The sequence below is a fragment of the Coenobita brevimanus genome, chromosome 8, assembly GCF_032717465.1.
Source record: "Coenobita brevimanus isolate Jiangsu-jjx chromosome 8, ASM3271746v2, whole genome shotgun sequence".
Classification (NCBI taxonomy): Eukaryota; Metazoa; Arthropoda; class Malacostraca; order Decapoda; family Coenobitidae; genus Coenobita; species Coenobita brevimanus.
In genome coordinates this window covers 9463611-9490313 of record NC_136961.1, presented here as the reverse complement: position 1 = coordinate 9490313, position 26703 = coordinate 9463611, and the positions used below count along the sequence as shown (strand labels likewise).

The 26703-nt window shown below is 42.8% G+C and overlaps 1 protein-coding gene across 1 annotated transcript in view; it reads left to right on the top strand.

Annotated features, from left to right (window-relative positions):
• LOC145406423 (carboxylic ester hydrolase-like) overlaps positions 1–26703 on the top strand; it is a 108403-nt gene that overhangs the window by 17836 nt on the left and 63864 nt on the right. Inside the window, exons 7-9 of the mRNA XM_080277583.1 lie at positions 2300–2450; positions 4614–4792; positions 9493–9646. Of these exons, the coding sequence (XP_080133709.1) occupies positions 2300–2450; positions 4614–4792; positions 9493–9646 (484 nt within the window). The remainder of the gene's footprint in view (positions 1–2299; positions 2451–4613; positions 4793–9492; positions 9647–26703) is intronic.

Sequence of the window (26703 nt, the reverse complement as noted above, 5' to 3'; positions counted from 1 at the left end):
ACCAAAACGTTCTTGTACTAGAACTTGATCTCCTGAACTTGTTCTACTGAAGACACGAACAATAAATGTGAAATGACTCCTAGTCAGTTTACCAACCTACGTGTTCAGATGGAATTCCTCCCATACCCCAGAACTGTACCCCAGAACTTGGTCATGTTCAGGCTAAATTATTCAGACTCTGCATACTTAAGTTTTCATTCCCTAATTCTTGGAAAGATGCCAAAATCTATCTGTTCCTAAAAAAAGGCAAATTCCTCTGATTCCTCTGATTACATATACATAGATAGCACATTTTTACTTGGTAAAGTATTTGAGATTAACATTAAAAAGTATATTGTTATAAATTCATAATCCAACAACATGATTTGTGGCAGATAGTATGTTTTCGCCACACTAAATTCACTTTTGCCATGCTGAATGTAGGTACGCCAACAGCCCATCAGACAACTGGCCAAAGTGGAGTAACCCATGTAGTATCCCTTGATACATCTAAAGCTTTCGACAAAGTATGGCACCGTTCCCTGCTATGAACTGCTTCCCCTTCAGTTAGGGAAAGAATGTTGCTTCCCTTCATTATTTTAGATTCCTTTATGGCAAATGCTCAGATACAGTTGCATGCATTTTGCCACCTCTCCGCGCCTTTCACCGTTCTACTTGGGCATCTGGTAGCACTCATGATGCCTGTCACACTGTTATAGTGCAGAAATTCCTCCTACCAGGATTCCTTCCTTCCCTGAATGACTTCTCTTTGGAATTCGCCTCCCCATATCAATTTTCCTCAAACTTCAACCAACAGTAGTTCAAGTTTAACTGATTCTTCTTCTTCTTCTTCTTTTTTTTTTTTTTTTTTTTTTTAATGAATCGGGGACACCTGCAGTCTGATTATGGATTTCTTTCTCCTATTTTGTTTTTCCATCCTTTGTTCATCTTCTGTTTCAAAAGTGACATCAATATTGTTGTGTATTGATTCAATACACTGACTTCAACGTCCACGCAGAAGAAAGCATGAAAAGAGACAGGACTTTGACTGTCCTCAGTACATGCTGTCGTTGTTGATCCTTTCAGTGTTAGTAAGTGGTGGTGCTGTTTTCAGGGCTGCTGCATTCCTAAACCATCGCTTCTACTTACCCTTCAATCCTGACCGTATGTGGAGGGAAGTTGTGGCAAAAATTTCACTCCAAAGGAAGTATCTTTGTTTAGTGTTATGGTGGTAGTTTTCGGCATTGCTAGACGAATGAGAAACAGAATGCAGTGACATTAACACTCGTGCTGTATAGAGAAGCTTCTAATCACCACCAGGTTTTTGCTTACTGTTAAACTTTGGCTCTGACTGTCAGCCAGGGAAGGAAGTAGAGAGTTTGCAGAAACTATTTGTTGACGTGTGAAAATGTTACCTCTGTTGATCTCATGGGACAGACTCCTAAAGTATTCGTGGGCAGTGATGGTAGTGGCATCGGTGTGTCAGGACTCAATGCATCGCGAACAAAAGCTCATCGACAGTTCCCTGTCAGTATCGTGCCCCATAGTTCTCACTTCTCCATGAATACCAGAGATTATCTTTCCTGCCTATATTTGTTTTGAATGTGCCTTGTACTGTCACACAAAACTATTTCATCCAGCTCCATCCATCGTTGCAGTCAGTAGGGAAGTGTCAGCGAACTTTTGATCGTGACAGGACATCATGTTGCTGTGATCTACTGAGTATGTATGTGTGTGTGTGTGTGTGTGTGTGTGTGTGTGTGTGTGTGTGTGTGTGTGTGTGTGTGTGTGTGTGTGTGTGTGTGTGTGTGTGTGTGTGTGTGTGTGTGTGTGTGTGTGTGTGTGTGTGTGCGTGCGTGCGCGCGCGCGCGCGCGCTGCTGTTACTCGTATTGTTGTTATTGTTATTGTGCCGACTGTCACAGTCCTCCAACACTACCCCACCCCTTCAGCGGAAGATTTACAGGCAGGCTTCATTCGTCGCACAGTGGCAGTGCTATAGAGAATCATAGTCGTTTGGATAAACAGACATCTTTAAAGAAGGCACTGTGTGGAATCTAGATAACTAATCAACCACCAGTCAACCCTTCTGAATATAACACTCTCTTCATATCCTAAACATTGCTTGTACAGTGCAGTTGGAGGGGGACAGATTGGGGGTTAAGGGGAGGACTATACATGTCAAAGTGGGTCCTATGACTGAGACTGATAACGGTAAACACTGTTTTTGTTCTTGATAGGAGTATTAATATGTGTTGGTGTCGGCAAGTGTGCTAATATATGTTGCTGCTGACATTTGTATGAATGCGTTATCGTTGACAGGACTGGTACATGCTGCCGCTGCCGTTGACACCCAGAGTGGACGGGGTGTACCTGCCTGACGAGCCGGGTAAGCTGATGAGAGAAGGCAAAATCGCCAATGTGGACCTTATGTTAGGCACTGACAAGGACGAAGGCGCTTTCTTTTCGCTCCGTAAGTATTGCATAGATGCTGTTGTATGTATGCATTGTCACGAGTTAACCGATCGTAACCTTGACCCTTTTAATCCGGACATCCTTTCTTAGTTTATTCTTGTTGCTACCAGGCTATTATATCCAGGTTAAGGGTGTCTTTTTAAACTGGAAGGTCTACAGTATGTATCCCTTCACCGCTGTCTTCTGAGCAATGTGTCTTTCCGGGTTTAATATTGTCTGAGGTACCATGAATAGATCAATAACTGTCATACGACTGAAGGGGTTGAAGATGACGGGCGATGGTACGGTACATGCGAACCCTATTCCACTTTTGTTTCAGTATTGATGACATACATGATACGGAAAAACGGTAATTTTCGCTCCTGAATGTGATGCGTGGTAACCACAACTTATCCTTTCAGGGATTCTAATTCTGAGCGTCGAAATCGGAGGTACTGCATTCCCAGTCACTCGTGGGTTACCGTAATACCATCGAGAACCCTGAGTACGAGTATAGGAGTTTGGGGTAACTGCGTCATTCAGAGACTTCATGAAAAAATACGTCTACTTGTTTTGATAATATTTCACTATGCGGGTGAGATGGACAAATACAAACAAATACGTCTAGCTATACTTATACAGCCCTAATAAATAAAAACCATGCAGCTAGGCTTGACATCATGCAGTTAGGAAAAAAATTAAACCATTACAACATAATACTATCACAAAGTTTTTTTTTTATATTAGTAAAGGCTAATTTGACAAGAGAATTATTTTGACCCAGAATCAGATCATTAGTATGCTACCTACAAAACAGACCTTCAAAAACTTCTTCAATGGATACTTTTAAAGACTCCCAGCTCTATACTTCTTTCACTTTAACTTCAGGATACTTTTACTTTATTTAGCAGCTTACTTTACACAACTCCAAAAGAGAATAAGATACTCGTCTCTCTCTCTCTCTCTCTCTCTCTCTCTCTCTCTCTCTCTCTCTCTCTCTCTCTCTCTCTCTCTCAAATAAGGTAATTAATGAATAACTATTTAATTAAAAGGGTGGTGGGTGGATAACGAGCAGGACAGAGAGGTAATGGTTTTGGTTGACTGGCTAGCCGTGAATACTTGTGATGTCACAGGGGGATTCCCACCTATGTGGCTTATACCTTTTTATCGGTCACTGTGGCCTTGGAGTTGACCCTATAACATGTCGACCACTAATAGGCTAATGGACAGAAAACATTGCTGAATCAAGCCCCACCAAGGCCAGAGTTTTCGTACCCGCGAATGCACACGTCATACTCATACTCGGGGACATTATGGCAAAACTCTGAACTGGGTTGATGCAGGTACTGTTTAATGGTTAACTATTTTTATGGACTATTTACTATCCAGTTATTGTCCAATAATTAGCTGATCGGTACTATTACATATGTGTTCACACGTTTCACGTTGTTTATGTCACTTTAAAGGACAAAAATATGATTTTTCATTCAGAATTGTAATGCACACTCCATACTGAGGGTAACTCGGGTACACTTTCACCCGAGGTCATGGTTGTTTTGGTGGTGGGCTGCAGTATTATCGCCAGTCTTAGTGTTTCTCCACGATGGTGTTCCGTAAACAGGGAAGTGGTCCATCACTACTGGAAAGATGGTGTCAAGTGCTGAAATTCATTGGTGAAATAATCCATATTGAGAGATGGTGCACCGGAAGATGTCGTCCATCTTTATAAATAAATTCCTCTATGCATAAGTTATTGGTGGCAGGTGGTGGCAACCTTCGTCCACTCACTTGGTCCACTGCTGCCTACTTCTTCCTTCACCTTTAGCATTCTTTTTTCGTATCTGTCCTCCTTTCCTCCTATTTCCCCCCATCTCTCCTGACACTTTTTATTAGTCTTCTCTCCTTTTCATGTGGCTTTCCATTGAGTGACAAGCCTAATGGTTTCCTGTAAGCCAGAAAACAATTTACAACGCTGGGTGGTAAGCTATAACCAACCTACATGTGTTCCCAGGTGTCAGTAAGTGGGATGATGGAGGGTTAGTGCCCCTCCCCGTAAACGAACTAACTCAGAGACAAACGGCCACCCCTTGTGAAATTATGGCGTCTGGCTGTAGATACATAGATAGATATTAGTTATTAATGTATCTACTCAAATTTTTCCCTGTTTTGTTTCTATTCTCAGCTCTGTACGCCTTCGAGAATCTTAAGAAAGCAGTTGAGGATAACTTTTCTGTGGCTGGGCCCGCCACAATTAGCTTCACAAAAGGAATCCTTGGAAGAGAAAGCTTAGCCAAGGAGGTGTATGAGTATTACCTGGGAGGCACACACATCACAAGAGACAATGCTGAACAGGTCACTCAGGTAACAACACAGCCAACTTTCATCGTTTTACTGTCTCATTCTCTATTCAACGCAGTATAGCCACTATGTTGTTAGGGACAATATTTCTTCAGATTTTCCAACATTCATTCTTCTTATTTTCTTCTGACAGCTAATCTTAAGCGGAAAGAGGCTTGATGTCTTCCACTTTTGTATGGTGCATTAGGGATGAAAGTAACAGACATGCCAAATGTGCAAAGTACATGTAATGAAATATTAGAACCTTTGTTTTCCTGTCGAAGCCCAGGTGTTGAGGTGAGAGTATGTGAGAGTGGGAATATGGATTGGGTATATGTGCGGAAGTAAGTGAGAATGAGAGGGCAAGGGAGGGTGAATTTATTGTTGTGTTCAAATGTTAGAATGAAAATATAAGAGAGAATGGATCAGTTAGTTCAAGGAATGTGTGGGTTACATTGAAAGTAGGAATACAAGCGTGAGCTATGGTGTGTGTGTGTGTGTGTGTGTGTGTGTGTGTGTGTGTGTGTGTGTGTGTGTGTGTGTGTGTGTGTGTGTGTGTGTGTGTGTGTGTGTGTGTGTGTGTGTGTGTGTGTGTGTGTGTGTGTGTGTGTGTGTGTGTGTGTGTGTACCTACAGAAGAAAGAACGAGCAGAGTGAAAAACGAGTTCTGAGCAAATGTGGAAGTTTGAGGAAAGTGAGAGAGTGTGTGCAATGTATTCACAGAAGAAGTCTGTGCAGAATGTGAGGTGGTGTGTAAGGTAAAGAGAAGACAAAAAGAGAGTACAAAGAAGAGCATGGTGGAATGAAGAGGTGAGACAAGCTATGGCACAAATGAAGAAACATACAGTCAGCAAAAATAAACCAAAGGCATGAGGGAGGTTGCCAGATGGAATAGTGTATTATATGTAAAGAAGAAGAGGTGAAAAGATTTGTAAGAGAGAGTGAGAAGAGAGTGGATGAGGAGTTTGGAAGGAATTTAAATGGAAAGTGGATGGAATGTAAGAAAATGTTCTTGAAGGAGGTGAAGAGAGCTGGACAGGAAATAAAGAAGGTAGTATGGGAGTGAAAGATAAAAATGGCATATTGCTAGTGGAGAAGGAAGAAAAAGTGGGTAGATGGAGAGAACCTTTTAAATTACTGTTAAACAAAGAGAATGAAATTATCGCGAATATAAGTGGCTGGGGAATGGCTGGGAGAAGGGGGATGGGAGAGGACGAAAAGATCAATAGCATGAAAATAGTAAAAGTAACGAAGAAAGTCAAAATGGTGAAAGCCCCAAAAATAATTGATGGGGTGTGTGGTGAAATGTTGAAACATGGGGGAGAGACAGTAGTAGAATGGATATGGAAGATGTGCAGATTGGCCTGAGAGGAAGGTAGAGTCCCGGAGGATTGGAAATCACGGAAGAAAGCTGTGTGGTAATCATAGCGGCATTTGTCTTCTTAGTATAATAGGTAAAGTTCTTGGTAGGAGACTTATTGACAGAGCTAGGGAAATAACAGAGGAATTAGTTGGGGAAGAACAGGAAGGTTTTAGGAAGGAAGAGGTTGTGTTGATCAAATACTAATCCTAAGGTGTTTAGTGGAAAAGTTTCTAGAGTAGGGTGAGAAGTTGTATTCTGTCTTCATGGATTTGGGGAAAGCATATGACAAAATGGATAGACAAGAAATGTGGAAAATGTTTAGAATATATCAAAAAAATTTTAGTTTATTTTTAACAAAAAATTTAAATCGTCTTTCCTATCACAACCTTCTTTCTGATCATCAATATGGGTTACTCCAGGGAAGCTTCACTGGTGATCTTCGCACCTACCATTCAGACTCCTGGTCATCCTTCTTTCGGGACTTTGGTGAATGCTTTGCCATTGCACTTGGCATCTCAAAGGCTTTCGTTGCAGTCTGGCATAAATCTTTAATTTCCAAACTTCCCTCTTATGGTTTCTATCCTCCTATCCGTGCCTTCATCTCTAGCTTCCTTTTTGGTCATTCTATAGCTGTTGTTGTATATGGCCACTGTTCTAGAGCTATCATTGGTGTTCCTCAGGGCTCTGTCCTATCACCAGCTTTCTTCCTTTTATTCATCAATGACCTAAACTGTACATCTAACCCTATCCACTCATATGCTGATGACTCCACCCTTCACCTTTCCATTCGCCTCCCGCAACGTACATCTCAGCAGTTGCTTCAACAAACAAGGGATGGGGCTATGGTACACGGAATGTCTGACTTGGCTCATACCTCTGATTGGAGTAAAAATACCCTTGTTGTTTTTAATGCTTTAGAAATTCAAGTTCTTTCATCAACCCGAAAAAATATTCCTCAGGAGTACCCTGTTTCAATCCTGCATCATCTTCAAACATACTTGGGGTTTCATTCTTTCGGGATTTGTCTTGGAAAGAACGTAATTTTATTACCTCTCGTATAAAATCTTTCAAGAGATTGGATGTGCTAAGCCAACTCTGTACCTTCTTTATCCCTTCACAGTTGTTGACTATATAGCCTACACGGGTTTTACTAGTCCCTGTGTAGAGTACAACGTTCATGTGTGGGGAGGCTTCCCCCACACAGCTCTCCTCAATAGCATGCAATCAAAGGCTTTTCGGCTCATTAATTCTCCTCCTTCTACTGGCTCCCTTCAACCTCTTTCTCATCACTGCACTGATGCATCTTTATCTCTTTTCTATCGCTAGTTCAATGGTTACTGCTCCTCTGAATTGTCTGCGTGCATCCGTCCACCACTACGGTGGGCACGTAGCATTCGTCTATAGCAACAAAGTCTCATCCTTTTTCTGTCCAGCTCTCTAATGCAAGAGCTAACCGCTACCCCCTCTCCTTCATGTATGCATTAGGTCAACTCTGGAACTGTTTCCCTCTGTCTGTTTTCCTACTGCTTACGATATCTAGTCTTTCAAACGCAGTGTGTCCAGGCATCTCGAAATGAATGGATCTAGAATTTGGCTCTCTGTTTTCTTGTTTTGTTTTCTCTTGGAGGGAACAATTTGCAGGCCACTGGCCCTTGGTTCCTTCTTCCTTGCATGAAAAAAAATGGGAAGCTGTTGAATGTCGTAAACAGTATTCGGATGTATGAGGGTGCTAGGGCTACAATGCGTGTGGATGGTGAACTGAGTGAATTTTTCTGACTGTTGAAATGAAACAGGGACATGTCATGTCTCTATGGCTGTTGAAGCTGTATATGGATGAGGTTATAAAAGAGATATAAGGGCTGGGCAGTGGATTTTGGAGCAGCCCTAATGAGAGAGGGCAGCATATGGAAACTTCCTGTTATTTTGTTTGCAGATGGTACTGTATTGTTAAGTGAAGGCGAAGTAGAACTGCAAGGCTTTGTGAATGAGTTTGAAAGAGTGTGTAAGAAACGGAATTTAGAGACGAATTTAGAGAAGAGTAAAGTTGTTGTCTCTGAGAATAGTGAAGTCGCTGAATGCACAATGATCCTGGATAATGAGGAAATGAAAAATGTGAGTGCATTTAAGTATGTGAGTACTGTAATGAGTAAGAAGCAAGACTTAAAAGATGAAGTGCTTGAAAGAGTACAACAGAGAAGAGTATTTGCTGATTTTTTGAAAGCAGTGATAAGAAAAAGGGATGTGAGCATGGAAGTATAAAACTCACTGCATGATAGTATTGTGATACCAACTCTAACGTATGGAAGCGAAGCTTGGGCCTTGTTGGATGGTCACAAGTCAAGAATGAGAACAGTGGAAATGAGTTATCTAAGAGGAGCCTGTGCAGTTACATGAGAGACAGACTGACAAATAAGCAAGTGAAAGAAAGTTGCGGTGTGGATGTGGATGTGATAGAAAGCGTTAGGAGAAATACACTGAGGTGGTTTGGCAATGTGGAGATGATGGAGAGTGAGAGACTATCTGGAAGAGTGTATGTGAATGAAGTGGAGGAGGGAGAGGGAGGGGAAGACTGAGGATGAGACAGGGAAATGTAGTGGAGAGGAATATTGGAGAGGTGCGATGTGAGTTGAGGGGAGGGCAGTACAATGGCAGGAGGCAGGCGAGATGGAGGCGATTTGTTTGTGGCCATCCCTTACGGGTTTGAGGCGTTTACTATAGACAGACAGATAAATATATATATATTTTCTCTCGTTTCTCTTGCTTCACTCTCATTAAAAGCAGAAAACAGTGTAATGAATCCACAGTAATTAACAATGATGACACTGATCACTGATATGAGTGATTGCAGAAGTGCTGTGCTGTCTGACAGAACGTGAGTTCGATCCCAGACTGGTACAAGGAATATGTCCGACGTTTAAAATTGTTTACAATAGAAATCAGTTATCTTCCACAAGACCCATTGACGTCATACAGAAATGTCACTAATACCATCACAATAGTCCAGAATGACAGAGCAAAGTATACGTTAAATATGGACAGGAGAGATTAATGCCAATTTGGTGACATGTGAAAATGTGTGGCATTTAGGACTGTTGAACTTAGGGATCGGATCGTCAAATATGTACTTCACGTCAAATGCACTTAAAATATAGCTAAAGAAAAAGTCAGCATCATGGGTTCCTGGGTAATCAGATTTATTTCTGGAGTCAATGGAGAAGGAAGGGATAGCAGCGAGTAGACATTGGTTGTGGACTCTGTCTCAGATTCAATATTCAGTATATTAATTATTAGCGTTCTTTTTCATCTACAGTGTATACGTGATTGATGGGCATAATCTAATTCATATCCATCTTCTCCGTCAGATGATGGGCAACACCTACTTCCACGTATGCCAAGATCTTACCGCCATTCACCACGCCTCTGTCACCGAGAACAAGAAAACGTTCAGTTACGAATTCCGCCACAAAGGACAAGTGGCATTTTTAGACGGCATCCCGACCGACGTAGGCAAGGAATGTAAGTGACCAAGAACGTATTATAGGTGGCATAGTAGGATACATAGCACCTCCTCCCACGCAGTTTAATTTGCACGTTTCGTATTACCATTCCCTTGTAAAATGCTTGTGTCATTTTAACATCAATAAACGCTGCATCAGTAACAAGAGATTGATGCGCAAGCTGCAGCATAAATCGCTAAATAAAAGATGCAATGAAATCTCCAAAGCACTACTGACGCCAAAGATGAGAAGCTGAATTTCTTATCACATACTATGAAGACATTCTTTAAGTTCAGTTGTCCATTATCAGATGGAATAATACTTGAAGTAGTCTACTTTGTTCTGGGCGAAATGTTCATAAGTGATATTTTTTAGCACTACTGGTACATTTTTGTTTTGTATATGAGCAATTGGCAATCCACCTAGGAGAGGGAAAACTGATTCCAAACCTGGAGTGCCAGGCCATGTGTCCTGGTTTACCAAAAACCTTTCCATGGGCTAGTCCCTCCCCTGACTTGGGAGGCTGGTGAGAGGTTTGCACCTACCTCCGTTAAGAAAAAAAAAAAAAAAAACAATTTGAAAAGAAGAGACTGCATTGGGGTCCTGCTAACCCTGACCCTGATTTTCTGAGGAGTCCCTCCTCAGGCGCTGGCAATGTAGCATTCTTGGGGCCTTTTCAAGCTGACTGCAATAGTGATGGCTGGTGGGTAAAGCCTTAGGGACCCCATCAGTTGGATGAAGAGAGAGGAACCCCTTGCCCGAATCCAGTTTTACTCTTTCTCGGGCACTTGCCGTTTTTTGCGGAATTTTCCAAAACCGTCTTAGTATGTTCAATTTCAAGGGTTTCTAAGATATTATTATACTTGTGAACTTTTCCAAAATTTTAGGCCTACATAGCTAAAAATGGCCGCTGAACAAAAACCCCGTTTAGGCCACTTGTCACTTTCACTGGGAAGGACGTTCATCCCAGTTGGGCTTTCTTGCCCGAATCACGGGAAAGGATGTTCATCCCTTCCGGTCTTTCATGCCCACAATGAGACCAGATACGGATATTTTACTGAAGCCTTTCAGTCCAATACAAACTAAGCAAAATACCATAGAATAATGTTAAAATTATTATATCAGGCAAAATCAAATTGATTGATCAACACTTTGTAAAGAATGGCATGGAATAATACATTTTTCATTACTGTTCAACATTTAATTAACCCCAAAATAAAAATGTACAAAAACAGACATCTAAAGTATGGGAAAGGGGCAGGCTGAGGTGTCCTCGCTAATGGCGTGGAATGCCATAATGCAGTTTTTGCTTTCACTCAAGCAGAGGACGACATTGCAGACACTTCACATCCACCATAAGTGAAGAACTGCTCCGTTCCTGGGGCAGCACTTGCAGGTCTGCCTCATCCTGGTGCTGACTGGAAGGTAGCACTCAAACATGCTATGTGGCCTCACCTTGGTAACAGAAATTGAAAAGAGAAAGGAAAAAAATTAATATGTATAAGGGATGAGGATGCATAAATTATCAAGGAAATTATAAAGTACATAAGTTCACGGAATGAAAAGGTAGATAAGGTAAGTAAAGAGAATAAAAATGCAGCTAAGTTAAGTAAAAGAAGCAAAAAGGCACACTGTAAGAAATAAAAAGGCCATGTATTACCAAAATATATACAGAATTAAATGTTCAGCTATTTAATTAAATTGTAACTCTTTACAGAAGCCCTTTAACAATATGTAAAACATGTAATACGCGTCCACACTGAAAGTTTGACATGTATTCGAGTGAGCGACCAAGCAAGTCAGGCAGTACTGAACATTGACCCATGTGGCTCATCATCTTCCTATGATTTCCTGACCTGAAAATACTAAAAAGAACTTATTAGATTATACCAAAAAAATTCCCTCACACTTCCTAAAACCAATACTCCTCTTGCATTAAGTTTAGGTTTAGGGCTTGGGACCTGGGAGGTTAATAATGGCTTTGCTTTTTGCTCACTCACAAAAATTGCTTTCACCAAATCTCTTGGTGCGGTCCGATTCGAATCAGAAACCAGAAATTCAGAGTTACTTTTGTCGATCAGGGTATTCTATTAGTCTGACTCGGATTCAATAAAAAAAAAAATACCAAAAAAACAAAAACAAACAATAGGTATTACTTGTTTTGAAAAGGCAAAACCTGGTTGCTCTCCTCAGCCATCGGAAAATACTGCTATTCTACTCACGCAACCTTAGACCGTTACTTCTTGTGCAGCCAGTCGTTACTCTGATCTACCTTATAAAAAATCGTTTCCTCGATTTATGGTAAAACTATTAGAAATTACGGATTGTCTATGAAATGAAAATAATTGAGGATTTTTATTCGATTTCCAGATTGGCGTCTGTCTTTCTTGTAACTTCATCATTGACTGAGATATCCAAAAGCGTTCACTGCTGTAATACAAAGTTTTCCCCCAGACCCCTGCCCCCATTTCTTGCTGATGTGATAAATCTTTCGTTCAGGTACATATGGTGAGGGTCCAAACTGTGATTAAATTTGGTGTTCTCGTTCGCTTCACTAGCTCGAACAAGAAACATACCATTTCGTTTCTTCATGGGCTGAAGGGGTAAGGAGTCATCCAGATCATCCTCCTTGTCCCCCAGGAGGAAGTCTGGGTTGATGACTTCATCATCGATGTCAAGGTCATTTTCTATCTCATTGTCATCTGATTCAGGAGGAGCAACTCTTTTTTTCCTTGCTCTTCCTTCCATAAAACAAGTAGCTCGGCATCTGGAAAGGGAAAAAATAATTATTATAATCATACAGTCATAACCAATAAACATTGACAGACCTTGTAATCATCATTCATCATCCTAAAATTCATTCATCACTTTCATGACTACACCCAAATAATAATGAAGTTTAGGCCTAGTACCACACTCTACAACGAAAAAAACAAATGGTAATATGAATTATTAAATTTTTCTAAACTAATAAAACATTTGTAAACCATCCATAGCCGATGTCATAATGATCACTATTAAATTCATATTCATCACTTTCACCAAGAGTACAGAACCCAATCTTCATCAGAGTCATTTTCCTATAACAAAACACTGGGAAAAAAGTTTCTGCTGTTCATTTTCAACATTGGAATTGTAAAGACTGTCATACAGAGTCGTAAAACATTATTGTCATCATCACCATAATCATGATATCATAAAATTTGGGAAATATCCCCACACATATCATCAAAATTCACAGTAATTCATGGCATTGTGACAAACAATGCTTTTTGGAATAACAGTGAAGCTTATTTGGGCATGAGTATCAGTGCCATCACCATCACTTTCACCACCCCCAAAATGACGTTAACGGGCCAAACATCCCATGAGGGATTAACGCCGTTTCTGATAATGTCGGCAATGAACCTGTTCTGGCTCTAAACTTTCTTTCGTCACATCTTTCTCCTATATCCTCCCTTTTCACATCATTCTACTTTATATCAGGATGTAGTACAACTATTCATCTAGCACTGAAGCAAAAATTATGGGCTTACCTCCATAGATGTGGGTGTGGGGAGCCTGGATTTTGGAGCAATTTGGGACCCATCCACTCACTTTTGCTGCTTCGCCGATACTGCCTCACTTCCAGGCCTCTGGACAGCTTCCCTCCCGGGCTGCTGTGTTGGGACTGGCTCTGAACACAGCCAAAGAGTCCTGCTATTGGCTGAAAGTGATGTCATGCTTATTTGCGCTGCGTCGGTGCACCAAGTGTGTTTGAACATAGTGAATAAAGTATCTTAAACAAGATACCTGCATGATAAAGGATTGGAGGTGATACTGCTGCAGAGGACACATGAGAGCAAAGTTCTGCACTTGGGCCTTTAACCCCTTAACCACAGGGCGTCACTTTCGTGACGCTCGGGCGCAATGGATCATACTGCGGGGCGTCACTTTTGTGATTCTGTGTTATTTTGAATTATCCCGGGCTTTCAAGTGGTGGCTTGTATCATCTATCAGTACTGCCAATGTCCAACACTAGTCAGCACTCCAAATCTTATCTGTACTCCCATCCATTGTTGACATTTTAGCCATTTTCTCCCGTTCCTGACTCCCCTCCCTACCTCCCCTCCATTACCCTGTCCTCTCACCTCCCCGGCCGCGCTGTGCTAAGCAAATCTCCCCCGGATTTTTCCACAGATTTCATCCATGGAAATAAGCTCTATGCCCTATACTTATACAAAATAATATATACCAAAAACAAAAAATAAGGTAAGTGATAGTGGTATACACCAGGAATTGGCTAATTATCACCTGACAACACCTCACATGCATTCATTCGCTACATTCCCACGGTAATTTCCCCTTTGAATTATGCCTTGTAATCTATTTCTGTAATAAAAATATATATCAGAAAGGAAGGGAGAAGCCTAAGTGACATTTACATTCACCTGCAACTACCTATTTCTTTATGTATTGCCGAGGTTTTCTACCAATAATTTACTAGCATGTAAGTTAGCACCTGTCAGCCCCATTGTCATTGTCAACCCTTGCCTTCTCAGATAAGCCACGCCATTTAGTTCCTGGTCCTCCTCTGTGGTCAAGGCATGTCGCACTCGCGCCCCACCATTTCTACCTCTTCTGCGCCCATTGCAAAGGGCCCCATGACCTCTACACCCAGAAAAACTCGTGGGGGAAGCAGGAAAGGACTAAGTGACTCTGCAGTGGAACGTGAACGAGCCGAATTATCTATGGTAATGATGGATAGTGACTTTGACCCTTCGGGGGATTTGTGTGATGAGCCGGGTGAGGAAATCGTGCCAGAAACTACTAGTACGAGTGCTTCAGTGTCCCAGGTTATCCCTAGCTCCAAGGGAAAGGAGCCGTTAGTGCAGCAAGGGAAGGAATTTGGGAAGGGAATGAAAAGGCGGTGGGTTAGCCCAGGAACAATGGCCCCGCGTGACCCAGCCCGCCATGTGTCCCGAGGTGATTCACCTCCCCGTTCCCCAAGCCCCACTTCACTCATTTCTTCCTCTTCTTCTGCTGAATTTTCTCCGGAGTCTTCGTCGTCGGAGTCACCACCAGCGTCAACAGTGAAGGCAGGCCGTAGAGGAAGAGGTAAATCCCTGACCCGTAAAAGTAGAGTTGCTAGTAAAGTAAGGGCTGTTAGTGCTGTACGGCAACCCAGGGTCAGTGCGAGTGACCTTGAACCTGATAAATCTGCCTCACAGCCACCCTCCACCCTCACCCACCCTACACCGCCATGACGGGGAATCCTGGACGCCTTCGCGTGGACGGAAGGGTCCGATTTTGTCCCTGAACATTTCCATTTTGACGAGAGTTCCTCAGGAATACAGATTGCCGTCACTCTTGACGAGGATGCTGAGTGTGTGGACTTCCTATTGGCCTTCCTCGATGACGAAGTCATGCAGCACATATGTGATGAGACCAACAGGTATGAATCACAACGTGCTGCAAGTAGTACAGGTGCAGCCAAGATGCAACAGTGGTCCATGCTGGGAGTGCAGGAGCTGTATGTGTTCTTCGCCCTCATGCTTCTCATGCCACACTCAAAGAAGCATGAGCTGGAAGAATACTGGTCCATGGACCCCTTACTACCCTCACCCACCTTCAATAAGTACATGGCCAGAGATCGCTTCCGGAACATCATGGGAAACTTGCACTTTGCCGACAACGATGTACCTTCCCAAACCGACCCACTCTGGAAGATCCAGGAGATTCTGAGCAGAATGAAGGATAAGTTTATGACATTCTTCCACCCATTTCAGAAGGTTGTCATTGACGAATCCTTGGTTTTGTTCAGAGGACGTCTTAGGTTTGTGCAGTACATTCCAAGCAAATGCCATCGCCTTGGAATCAAGTTCTTTGTACTGTGCGACTGTAAGACAGGGTACATCCTTGACTTCGTCATTTATTCAGCCAGCACTGTCGATCTTGATAAAACACACCCCCTTGGCTTCTCAGGCTGTGTAGTGAAAGTGCTCTTTGTAAGGTAATTTGGTGGGAATCATGTGCTGTATACAGACAACTATTATACAGCACCGAAACTTGCCAAATACCTTTCAGAGCACGGCATCGGCTCCTGTGGCACTGTCAAGAGTAATCGTGCCCACTTCCCTAAATTCCCAGAGGTAGGAACCTCGCAGCGAGGAGACATGCACCTACGCAAGTCTGAGAAGATGCTGGCAATACGGTGGCATGACAAGAGGGTCGTGCACATGCTCACCACCGTACACAAGGGGGAAATGACAGACAGCGGGAAGGTCGACCGTAGGACAGGCGAACCTGTGAGGAAACCTGATGCTGTCTTAGACTACAATATCAACATGCGGCTGGTGGACAAGTCCGACATGATGATTGGAGTGATCGACTGCCTCAGGAAGAATACTAGGTGGTACAGGAAAGATTTTCTGCATCTCATAGACATGATGATGCTGAACGCCTTCATCCTGTACAAGATGAAGGTCAAGCCACTCAAGTCCTTCTCCCTCAGATTGTTAGCCAGGACTTGTGTTCAGCAGCTGCTTGAAAGATATGGTAGGGTGACAGCAGCAACTCCAAGGCGCCATCCAGTAACACTTCCCGACAGACTTAAGCAGAGGGCGTACATGGATCGGCACAGACTGGTGCAAATGCCTGCCACAAGCAAGAGGAAGGCTGCGATCCGCAGGTGCCAGATGTGTGCACATACCACCCGACGCACACCTGAGCACAAACGCACCTCTTGGCAGTGCGCTGAGTGCCAGGTTCCCCTCTGTGTTACCTGCTTCTTTGATTACCACAGCCAGAAGCAGTTCTAAAAGTACAAGTGAGAAAGGAAAATAATGTGAAAATAATGTGTAAATAATGTGTAAATAGCAAGTGAAAGCAATGGATGTACAGTACATATGACTGAACAGTGTAATATAGTTTTATGTTACTGAAAGTGACAGTGACTAACATAGTGTAAGTAAAATAGAAGTGTAAATATTGAAAATACAATAGAAAATGTAAATAGAAATGTAAGTAATTAGTAATATAAGAATATGAGTACAAATACTTGATGTTATAACAGTGAAAGGGAATCCGTGGCTCTCTACGTATTTTACTGAATGAAAAATTGAATGACTTCAGTGACAATAAACTAATACTACTGAAGGAAACTTACGGATAAAGACTGCAGATGTATATAAATGTTATATAGTAATAGAAATATAAAGTGTGAGGGCTTTTATGAATAATAAATGACAGAATACGAACAGCGAACTAGCGCAAGTGGGAAGGTCATATGCGCTCGTAATTTTCATTGCTTTCACAGTGGGTTTTTTTTGGAGTATGGATCCCAAACTACTTGATAATCATAGAATAGTGTTTATAGAGATAATATCTGGCTGTGGTAATCATATTACGGGTTGTCGGGAAGTGTAAAGTGGAGACTTCGTTACACAACTTCAGAGGTCTTCACAAATCCTACGGTAATCGACAAAGGCTCAACAAACATCCCAAGAGAAAGCCGAAGGTATGTGCCATAAGCATATGTAATTTTAATATTCTAGGACTAATAACAGATTTTTGGCAAATATTTTTTGAGAGTCTGTCGGAGCCCGAATATGCCCGCGGGACACGCAAAACATTGGGAAAGAAGCCCGCAGTGTAAGGGTTAAAGGGCCCTTTGGATGAAGGGTTTTAAAGCCTTAGAGCATTCAAAACCTTCACCTGAAGGGCCTTTTAAAGGCTAAACCCAAGTGCGGAACTTTGCGCTCATGTGTCCTCTGTAGCACCTTTGATGTCACCAGAGCTTACGTGACTGAGGGACAGCATAGCTGCACTCTCTGAGATGCAGTTTGGCCAGGACCAGATTTTTTCTTATGCAAAGGAGAAGGAACCAAAGGCAAGGAGCCAACAAATTGTTCCAAGAAAAAAAAAAAAATATATAACAGAGAGCCAAATTCAAGATCCGTTGATTTCGAGATGCCTGGACATACTGCATTTGAAAGACTGGAGGTCAAAAGCAGTAGGAAATACAGAGGGAGACATTTCCAGAACTGGCCTACTGTGAAAAGGAAGAACGGGAGTTTTTTTTTATGTAAGGAAGAAAGAATCAAAGCCCGTGAGCCCGCAATTACTGTTCCTTCCAAGAGAATAACAAAATACAAGAGAGAGCCAAATTGAAGATCTGATCATTTCGAGATGCCTGGACACATTACGTTTAAAAGACTGGAGATCGTAGGAAGTAGGAAATACAGATAGTGGGAGAGAGTTCCAGAGTTGACCTGTTGCATCAATGAAGGACTGGGAGTAACGATTAACTCTTGCATTAGAGAGTTGGACAGAAAAAGGATGAGAGTTAGCTGCTAGATGGGTGCTACACGCCCGTCGTAGAGGTGGAGGAGGAATACATGGAGACAGTTCAGAGGAGCAGTGGCTATTGAAGTAGCAATAGAAAAGAGATAAAGATACAACAGTATGGCGAAGAGACAGAGGTTGAAGGGAGTCAGTAAGAGGAGGAGAATTAATGAGACAAAAAGCCTTTGACTCCACCCTTTTGAGAAGAGCTGTATGTGGGGAGCCTCCCCACACATGAGAGTTGAACTCCACACAGGGGCGGATAAAACCCCTGTATAGAGTCAACAATTGTGCAGGGGTAAAGAAGGAATGGAGTCGGCTTAGCACACCTAATCTCTTGGAAGCAGATTTTACGAGATGTAATATGATCTTTCCAAGGTATGTCCTAAGTAAATGAAACCCCAAGCATGTTCAAGGATGATGCAGGATTAAGCTGAATATTATTACACATTAATGGGTATACCAGTGGAAGATTTTGTCAGGTTGATAGGTGTAAAAACTGAGTCTTTGATGCATTAAAAACAACCAGATTATTTTTACCCCAGTCAGAGATATGAACCAAGTCAGACACTTGGTGTGACATAGCCTCATCCCTTGATTGCTGAAGTAACTGCTGCAATGGACGTTGTGGGAACCGAAAGGAAAGGTGAAGGGTGGAGTCATCAGCATATGAGTGGACAGGGTTAGATGTACAGCTTAGAAGGTCATTGATGACTAAAAGGGAGAGAGTTGGTGATAGGACAGAGCCCTGAAGAACACCACTGTTAATAGATCTAGAAGAACGATGGCCGTCTACAACAACAGCTATAGAACGAACAGAAATAAAGCTAGAGATGAGGGCACAGATAGAAGGATAGAAACCGTAAGAGGGCAGTTTCGAAATTAAAGATTTATGCCAGACTCGATCGAAAGCCTTTGAGATGTCAAGTGCAATGGCAAAGCTTTCGCCAATGTCCCGAAAGGAGGATGACCTGGAGTCTGAAAGATAGGTGAGATCGCCAGTGGAGTGTTCCTGATAGAACCCATACTGATGATCAGAAAGAAAGTTATGATAGGAAATGTGCCTTAAAAAATTTCTATTAAGAATTGACCCAAAAACTTTTGACATACAGGATGTTAAGGCAAATGGACGATAGTTAGAGGGTTGGGAATGGTCACCCTTCTTTAGGACTGGCCGAATGAGAGCAAACTTCCAGCAAGAAAGGTACAAGTTGATAGACAAAGGCGAAAGAGTTTGCCTAGGCAAGGTGTAAGCACACAAGCGCAGTTCTTGAGAATAACAGGAGGGACTCCATCAGGCCCTTATGCCGTATTAGTATTGAGGCCTGTGATGGCAGAAAATACATCAGCTGAAGAAATTTTATTGTCAGCCATGAGGAAGTCAGAGGGGGGAAGTGATGGAGGAACAGCACCAGAATCGTCTAAGGTGGAAATGGAGGAAAAAGTCTGAGCGAAGAGCTCTGTTTATCAGTAGAAGATATAGCTACAGAGTCATCAGAGTATAAAAGAGGAGGGAAGGATGATGAGGTAAAATTGTTAGAAAGGTTTTTGGGAAGGTGCCAGAAGGAGCAGGAAGAATTTGAGTTGGGGAGTTGAGAGCATTTAGGAAGGATGAAATTATTATTAGCAGAGCGAAGAACAGACTTAGCACGATTCCGGGCAGAAACGTAAAGATGATGTGATTCAGGGGTGGGTTGGCTCCAGTACCTTTTATAGGCCCTCTCCTTGTTGCGGACAGCATTAGAACAAACGTGATTAAACCAAGGCTTTCTTGCATTATTCAAAGAATATGAGAAAGGAATGTATGCTTCCTTGCCCGAAAAAATAGCCTTCGTAGTGCGCAAGGCACACTCAGATGGCTCCCGGGGATGGAAGCAATAATCATTCCAGGGAAAATCAAAGAAGTACTGCCTGAGGGTCTCCCAATACGCAGTTCCAAAGTGCCACAGACGACGATTCTTTGGAGGGTCCACAGGCTGTACTGGAGTGATAGGACAGGTTAAGGTGATAAGGTTTTGATCGAAGGAGCCCAACTGAGAGAAAAGATTAACAGTGTAAGCAGAAGGATTAGTTGTAAGGAAGTGGTCATGTGTGTTGGAGCTCTCTTCAAGGCACTCAGGGATACGGGTAGGGTGCTGTACAAGCTGCTCCAGGTCATTAAGGATAGAAAAGGTGTAGGCTTGTTCACCAAGTGGATCAGTGAAAGAAGAGGAGGGCCAAAGGTGGTGGTGAACATTGAAATCTCCTAGAATGGAGATTTCAGAGAAAGGAGAAATGGATAAAATGCATTCCATCATACAAGTGGGATAGTCAAATAATTTTTGATTGTCAGTAGAATTAGGAGATAAGTAAACAGTGCAGGTATATTTAGTCAGAGAATGACAGGAAAGCCAAAGCCAGAGTGTAGAGAATTCAGAAGAATCGAGTTCAGGAACATGTGAGCAAGATAAGTCGTTGCGTATATATACACAACAGCCACACCTTTGGCTTTGAAATGAGTATAGAGAAAGTAGGAGGATACAGAAAAGGGTCTGCTGTCAGTTGCCTCAGACAGCTAAGTCTCAGTTTGAAAAAGAAGATGAGGTTTAGAGGAGAGGTGGTGCTCATCAGAGCAAAGGTTAGAGGAAAGGCCATGAATGTTGCAGAAATGTAGAAGAAGACAGTCAGACAGTGCTTCCAGGCAGCTCGAGTCATCACCGGGAGAGGGGCGGATGGTGGGGGCATTTATGGTCCCCCTTCCCGGGGACTCCCAGGCCACGTGTTGAGCTGGCATGGTTTATTTTTCAATTTTGGAAAAGGAAGTGTAGTTTGTACTGTGCATGTAGTTTGGTGTTGATAGTTAGAGAAACTTGTAATCGAGAGCATGCTGGCCTACTCTCTGCATTAAACAGTTGGAAGGAAAAGGGATGAGAGTTTGTTACTAGATGGGTGTTATCCACTTCCCTTTGTGGTGGAGGGATGAGGTCAGACAGAGTGGAGGAGCAGAGACCACTAAAATAGCAATAGAAAAGAGATAAAGATGCAACAGTGAAGCAAAGAGACAGGTTGTAGGGAGCCGATAAAAGAAGGAGAGTTAATGATACGAAAAGCTTTTGATTCCACCTTGTTGAGAAGAGCTGTATGAGGGGAGAATTCCCACACGTGAGAATTGAACTCTACACAGGGGCGAATAAACCCATGTATAAAGCCAACAGCTGTGCTGCGGTAAAGAAGTCACGGAGCCAGCATCGCACACCTAATCTTTTGAAAGCAGATTTGGAGGAGAGGTAATAATATCTTTGCAAAATAAACCCCAAGAGAATAAAACCTTAAGTATGTTTAAAAATGAAGGATTGAGTTGAGTATTGTTAAAAATTAGAGGATACACCTGTGGAAGATTTTCTTGGGTTGACAGATGTAAGACCTGAGTCTTTGATGCATTAAACACAACATTACTTCTACTTCAATCAGAGATATAAGGCAAGTCAGACGTTGGATGTGCCATAGACTCATCCCTTGTTTGTTGAAGTAACTACAGAGATGGATGCTGCGGGAAACGAATGGAAAGGTGTAGGGTGGGGTCATGAGCTTATAAGTGGACAGGTTTCGATGTGCAGTTTAGAAGGTCATTGATGAATAAAAGTAAAAGAGTTAATGATGGAGCAGAGCCCTGACAAAAACCACTAATGAAAGCTCTTCGAAAACAACAGCAACCATCTACAGCAACAGCAACAGAACGACCAGAAAGAATGCTAGAGATGATGGCACAGACAGAAGGATAGAAATCATACGAGGGCAGTTTCGAAATTAAAGATATATGCCAGACTCGATCAAAGGCCTTTGAGATGTCAAGTGCAATAGCAAAGCTTCTGCCAAGGTCCCAAAAGGAGGATGACCAGGAATCTGAAAAATAGGTAAGAAGATTGCAAGTGGAATGTCCCTGACAGAACCCATACTGATGATCAGAAAGAAAGTTGTGATGGAAAATGCGCTTTATTTTTTTTTCTTTTGTTAAGAATAGACTCAAAAACTTTTGAAACACAGGATGTTAAAGCAACTGGTCGATAGGTAGAGGGTTGAGAATGGTCACCCTTCTTTGGGATAGGCTCAGTGAGAGCTAACTTCCAGCAAGAAGGAAAGGTACAAGTTGACAGACAAAGGCAAAAGAGTTTACCTTGGGAGGGTGTACACACGGAAGGACAGTTCTTGAGGACAGCTGGAGGGACCTCATCAGGCCCATATGCCTTATTAGTTTTGAGACCAATGATGGCAGAAAATACATCAATTGTACAGTAGAAATTTTTTATGTCAGCCATGAGGAAGTCGGAATGGGACTGTGATGGGTGTACCGCAATGGAACTGTCAAAGGTGGAATTAGAGGAGAAAGTCTGAGTGAAGAGTTCAGTAGAAGAAATGGCTACAGAGCCATCACAGTGAAAAAGAGAAGGATGGATGATGAGGTAAAGTTATTAGGAAGGCATCTAGCAAGGTGCCAGAAGGAACTGGAATTTGATCGTAATGTTCAGGGCATTAAGTGAGAATGAAATTATTTTTAGTTGAGCAAAAAACAGACCTAGCATGATTTCGGGGAGAAATATAATAGAGATGAAATTCAAGGGTGGCTTGGCTCTGGTACCTTATGTACGATAGCCTTTCTCTTTGTTGTAAACAGCATTAGAACAAGTGTGATTAAACCAAGTTTCTCTCTCTTTTTTTCTTTTTTTTTTGTATTAATCACAAGATATGAGAAAGAAATGTCTGCATGCTTCCTCAAGATAATAACCTCTGTAATGTGCAAGGCACACTCAGACGGTTCCCAGCCATGGAGGCAGTCATCATTTAAAGGAAAATCAAAGAAGTACTGACTGAGGGCCTCCCAATCATCAGCTCCAAAGTGCTTCTTTGGAGGGTTCATAGGCCTTACTAGAGCAATAGGACAGGATAAGGTGATAAGGTTGTGATCGGAAGTGGAGATTAACAGCTTAAGCTGAAGGATTAGTTGTAAAGAAGAGGTCAAGTACGCTGGAACTCTCTCCAGTGAAGTCAGAGATACGGTTAGGATGCTGTATAAGCTGCACTAGGTCATTAACCCTTATCCGCCGGGGGTTTCCCGCTGTTGCCCACTCCTCCTTACGGGGAGTTTCCAAGATTTTGGAAAAAATACCCTTACTTCAAACCCTAATATCTGCCAAACTATAATAGCTAGAGAATAAAATAAAAATACATATGATTCAACAACTCTTCCTCTTTCAAATGAAAGTAGCCCTAGGTCTCCAGGTGGTTTCGTCGGTGAGTAAGGATAAATTTAAGATGACTGGCTTTACACACTTAGAGGGACTGGTTCCGAGCGTGCACCACTGGCTGTGACCTTGGACTCGCTGGCTAGCATTGGCAGCACTGACAGGAATGATGATTGTAACAATGCCCAGGCATCCTTTGATGGAATGTGGAAAACTCCACTCGATTCTTGACTTTTCCTTACTCACTGTCGTAAGGATGAGTCATCACCCTGTCCATGAGGCTCCCCAAAGGGCTTTCCGCTAATCTCATAGTGCCACTATGCCCCGTAGGTGTGTGGTTAAATAAGAGCCCTTTGTTTTGCTGTACCCACTTCTTGCGTCAATTATCATAATTTCCTTCTACTGCGACACTTATAATGGCACTTAACATCACGCTTACGGGTAATTGCACTTTGACAGGTAAATGCTGTTACTGTTTCACACAGTATGGTTGAGTGTGAGGTAATTCCCTGTACTACAATGCTGACTGATTTATACTAATCAGGGGTACTGTGAAAATCTTACAAATGTTATACACAACTCACATTATTTATACTTCACATCACAAATACACTTCTGCTCACATATTCAGTGCTATTTTCCTGAGTATCGAGGGAAAAAATTTAGTTATAGCCAACAAGGTAATTTACTTTCTGGCCCGCTCACATGTGGTTTTCTTTCGTGTAATGGGTAGGTTAACTCAAGGTATTTCCAATATTTTTTCACAGATAATCAATAAACAGTAACAGTTATTGCACTGCACTTGTAGAACTTATAAAACACTTATATCATAGCACTTTTTAGAAATCACTTGTAGTATCTAACATTTCACTTATTTATATATAAAAAAAAAAACACTTGTGCATACCTGTATACTGATTACACTTTTCCACACACCTGCTCAGTAATCACACTCGAAGTGATACTAGCAAACACATTTAGGGTATAGGGGGATCTTGCACTCTGCACATTGGTAGGCTGTCTCATTTCGTGCTGGGGGGATTTTTTTTTTTTATGCGAGGAAGAAGGAACCAAAGGCTAGGAGCCCGCAAATTACAAATCCTTCCAAGAAAAAAAAACAAAAACAATACAAAAGGGAGCCAAATTCAAGATCCGTTCACTTCAAGATGCTTGGACACACTGCGTTTGAAAGACTGGAGACCATAGGAAGTAGGAAATACAGACAGAGGGAGACAGTTCCAGAGTTGACCTGTTGCATAAATGGAAGACTGGGAGTAATGGTTAACTCTTGCATTAGAGAGCTGGACAGAAAAGGGATGAGAGTTTGTGCTAGACGGATGCCTGACATATGCCTGACGACCTGCTGTGCTACGGCCAGTCTCTACCAGCCTGTGCTGCCGGAAGTACTCGGCACAGTTTAGCCTGTCTGGTGAAGGTGCTGTCCCTGACCTAGCACTTGGAACCTGTACAGCTGAATACTCTTCAAGTAGTTCGTGTGCAAGCTCTCTCTCAAACTCTTGTAGAGAGAGAGGTTTCCTGACGAGCTCCTACAATATGAAACTGTTCAGGATGGCGATATCAAGAAAGTGTTAAAAGGCCTGCTTGTACCACCTGCAGGACTTATGTAGGCAATCAGCCTCACTAATTTGCATGTCCAATTTATCAACAAGCCACATGTTGATATAATCGTTGACAGCATCTGGCTTCAACACGGGTTCCCTGGTCCTGTAATCTGTTTTTCCCGTTTCTTCAAACACATCTTTATGTACTGTTGACAACATGTTAACCTGTCTCATGTCGTGCCAGGGATGGGCTAACATGTTGCCACATTTCTTGGTCAGAAGGGCTCTTTTCTCAGTATTTGCTGGGAATACAGGGAAATTCTTTCTGTTTGCCTGAACAGTTCCACAGGACCCAGTACCATGTTCAAGCAAATACTGTACTTGGTCAACACTGGGGCCGTGTAATAATTATCGGTGTACAGAATGTGGTGCCTGTTGAAATACCTCTCCATCACCACTTTCTGGACTGATGCCAAGAAACCATGAGTATCGTCACTAGGTATATCAACATCTGTTGCCAAATAAACTATCACATCGAGCACAGATCCTGTTTTGCCGTAGCAAAGGACAAAGAATTTCAGCCCAAAACAGTAATGCTTGGATAGCACATACTGAATAAATGCCAACCTGCCCCTGAATAACACCAGTGACTCGTCAATTACCACTTTGTGAAACCAACCAAAACCCCTGGCAAATGACTCCTTGAGCATTGTTAGAATGGGCCTAATTTTCCACAACCTTTCGTTTGGTGCAGGCCCAACATTTCTATTCAAATGGAGGAACCTTAGGATGGCCAGGTAGGCTACCTGCCACGGGCCATATACTTACCAAAGACAGGTGTGCCCACGAGTTGATGCACCATCAACATGTTAGGGCTAGCCACACAAATAACTCCCTTACCTCCACAGGTTGGCACTCTCTCATGTGCGTGCTTTCGCTAGCAGCCACATCCAGCCACCGCACACACATAACCTGGTGGAAACTTATTTCTTCCACCAGGTATTGCATAAATGCAACCGTGAATATCGCCTTGAAAATACTGATAATAGTCCAGGGCTTGGGAGAAAGCTCCTCCTCCTGAACATCTGCTCCTTCCTTATCAAACACTGGCACAGAGGGCCCAAATCCTGCTGCATCCTCCCAGAGGAAGGTACCCACTCTACCCACACTTGGTAAAGCAGGCTGTTTGCCCTGTGCAGGACATTTTTTCTGCATGTACACACCCACATGCACCCCCACGGGCAGGGGGTGAGGGGAAATGAAAAGGAGAGGTGTGGCAGGTGGGGGAGTAAGGGGGTGATGAATCACCTGACACGGGCCTTTCCTGGGGAGACGCATGGGGTCCATGTGGAAAATTCTACTCCTGAAGGGCCCGGTTGTGGTTATTCCTCCTTTGAAGTACTTGGCTGAGGTGAAGGTGGACGTTCGAGGGCGAGACGATGGCGAGCAGGCGGTGAGCGTCACAGTGAGATGGCTTGTTGGCGTTTATTTCACAGAAAACTGCCAACTCCATGCTTACCTGTCTGGTGTGCTGGGTCATCAACGTCCCCCTCCTCAGTGAACTCGTCACTGTATAAGGCATTGCCCTCCTCCTGCAGGAGTCTGAGAACCTTTTCAGGCGTAGGAGAGCAGGGAGGGGTCGGAGGGCAAGACAGGTCACTTTCTACATGGTAACTCCTTTCCTACAAGGACGTGCTCTCACTAATTGTCGGTGAGGACACGGTGTCACCCAAGGCACGACCGATGGCACTGTCACTGAGCCCTTTCCCTGGAACTAAGGGCAGAACTTTCATGGCTGTCGATGATGCAATAAGCCCTGTGCTTGATGGGACAGAATCGGACAATGACAATGATGAAGACATGGCTCCTCACTCTAGCAGTGCCGTGTACAGACTGAGCCTCTCATCTGTGGGGTACTTGGGGGGCTTACCTACCCTATGGGTGTCGTAGAAAATGGTTGCAAGTTCAAA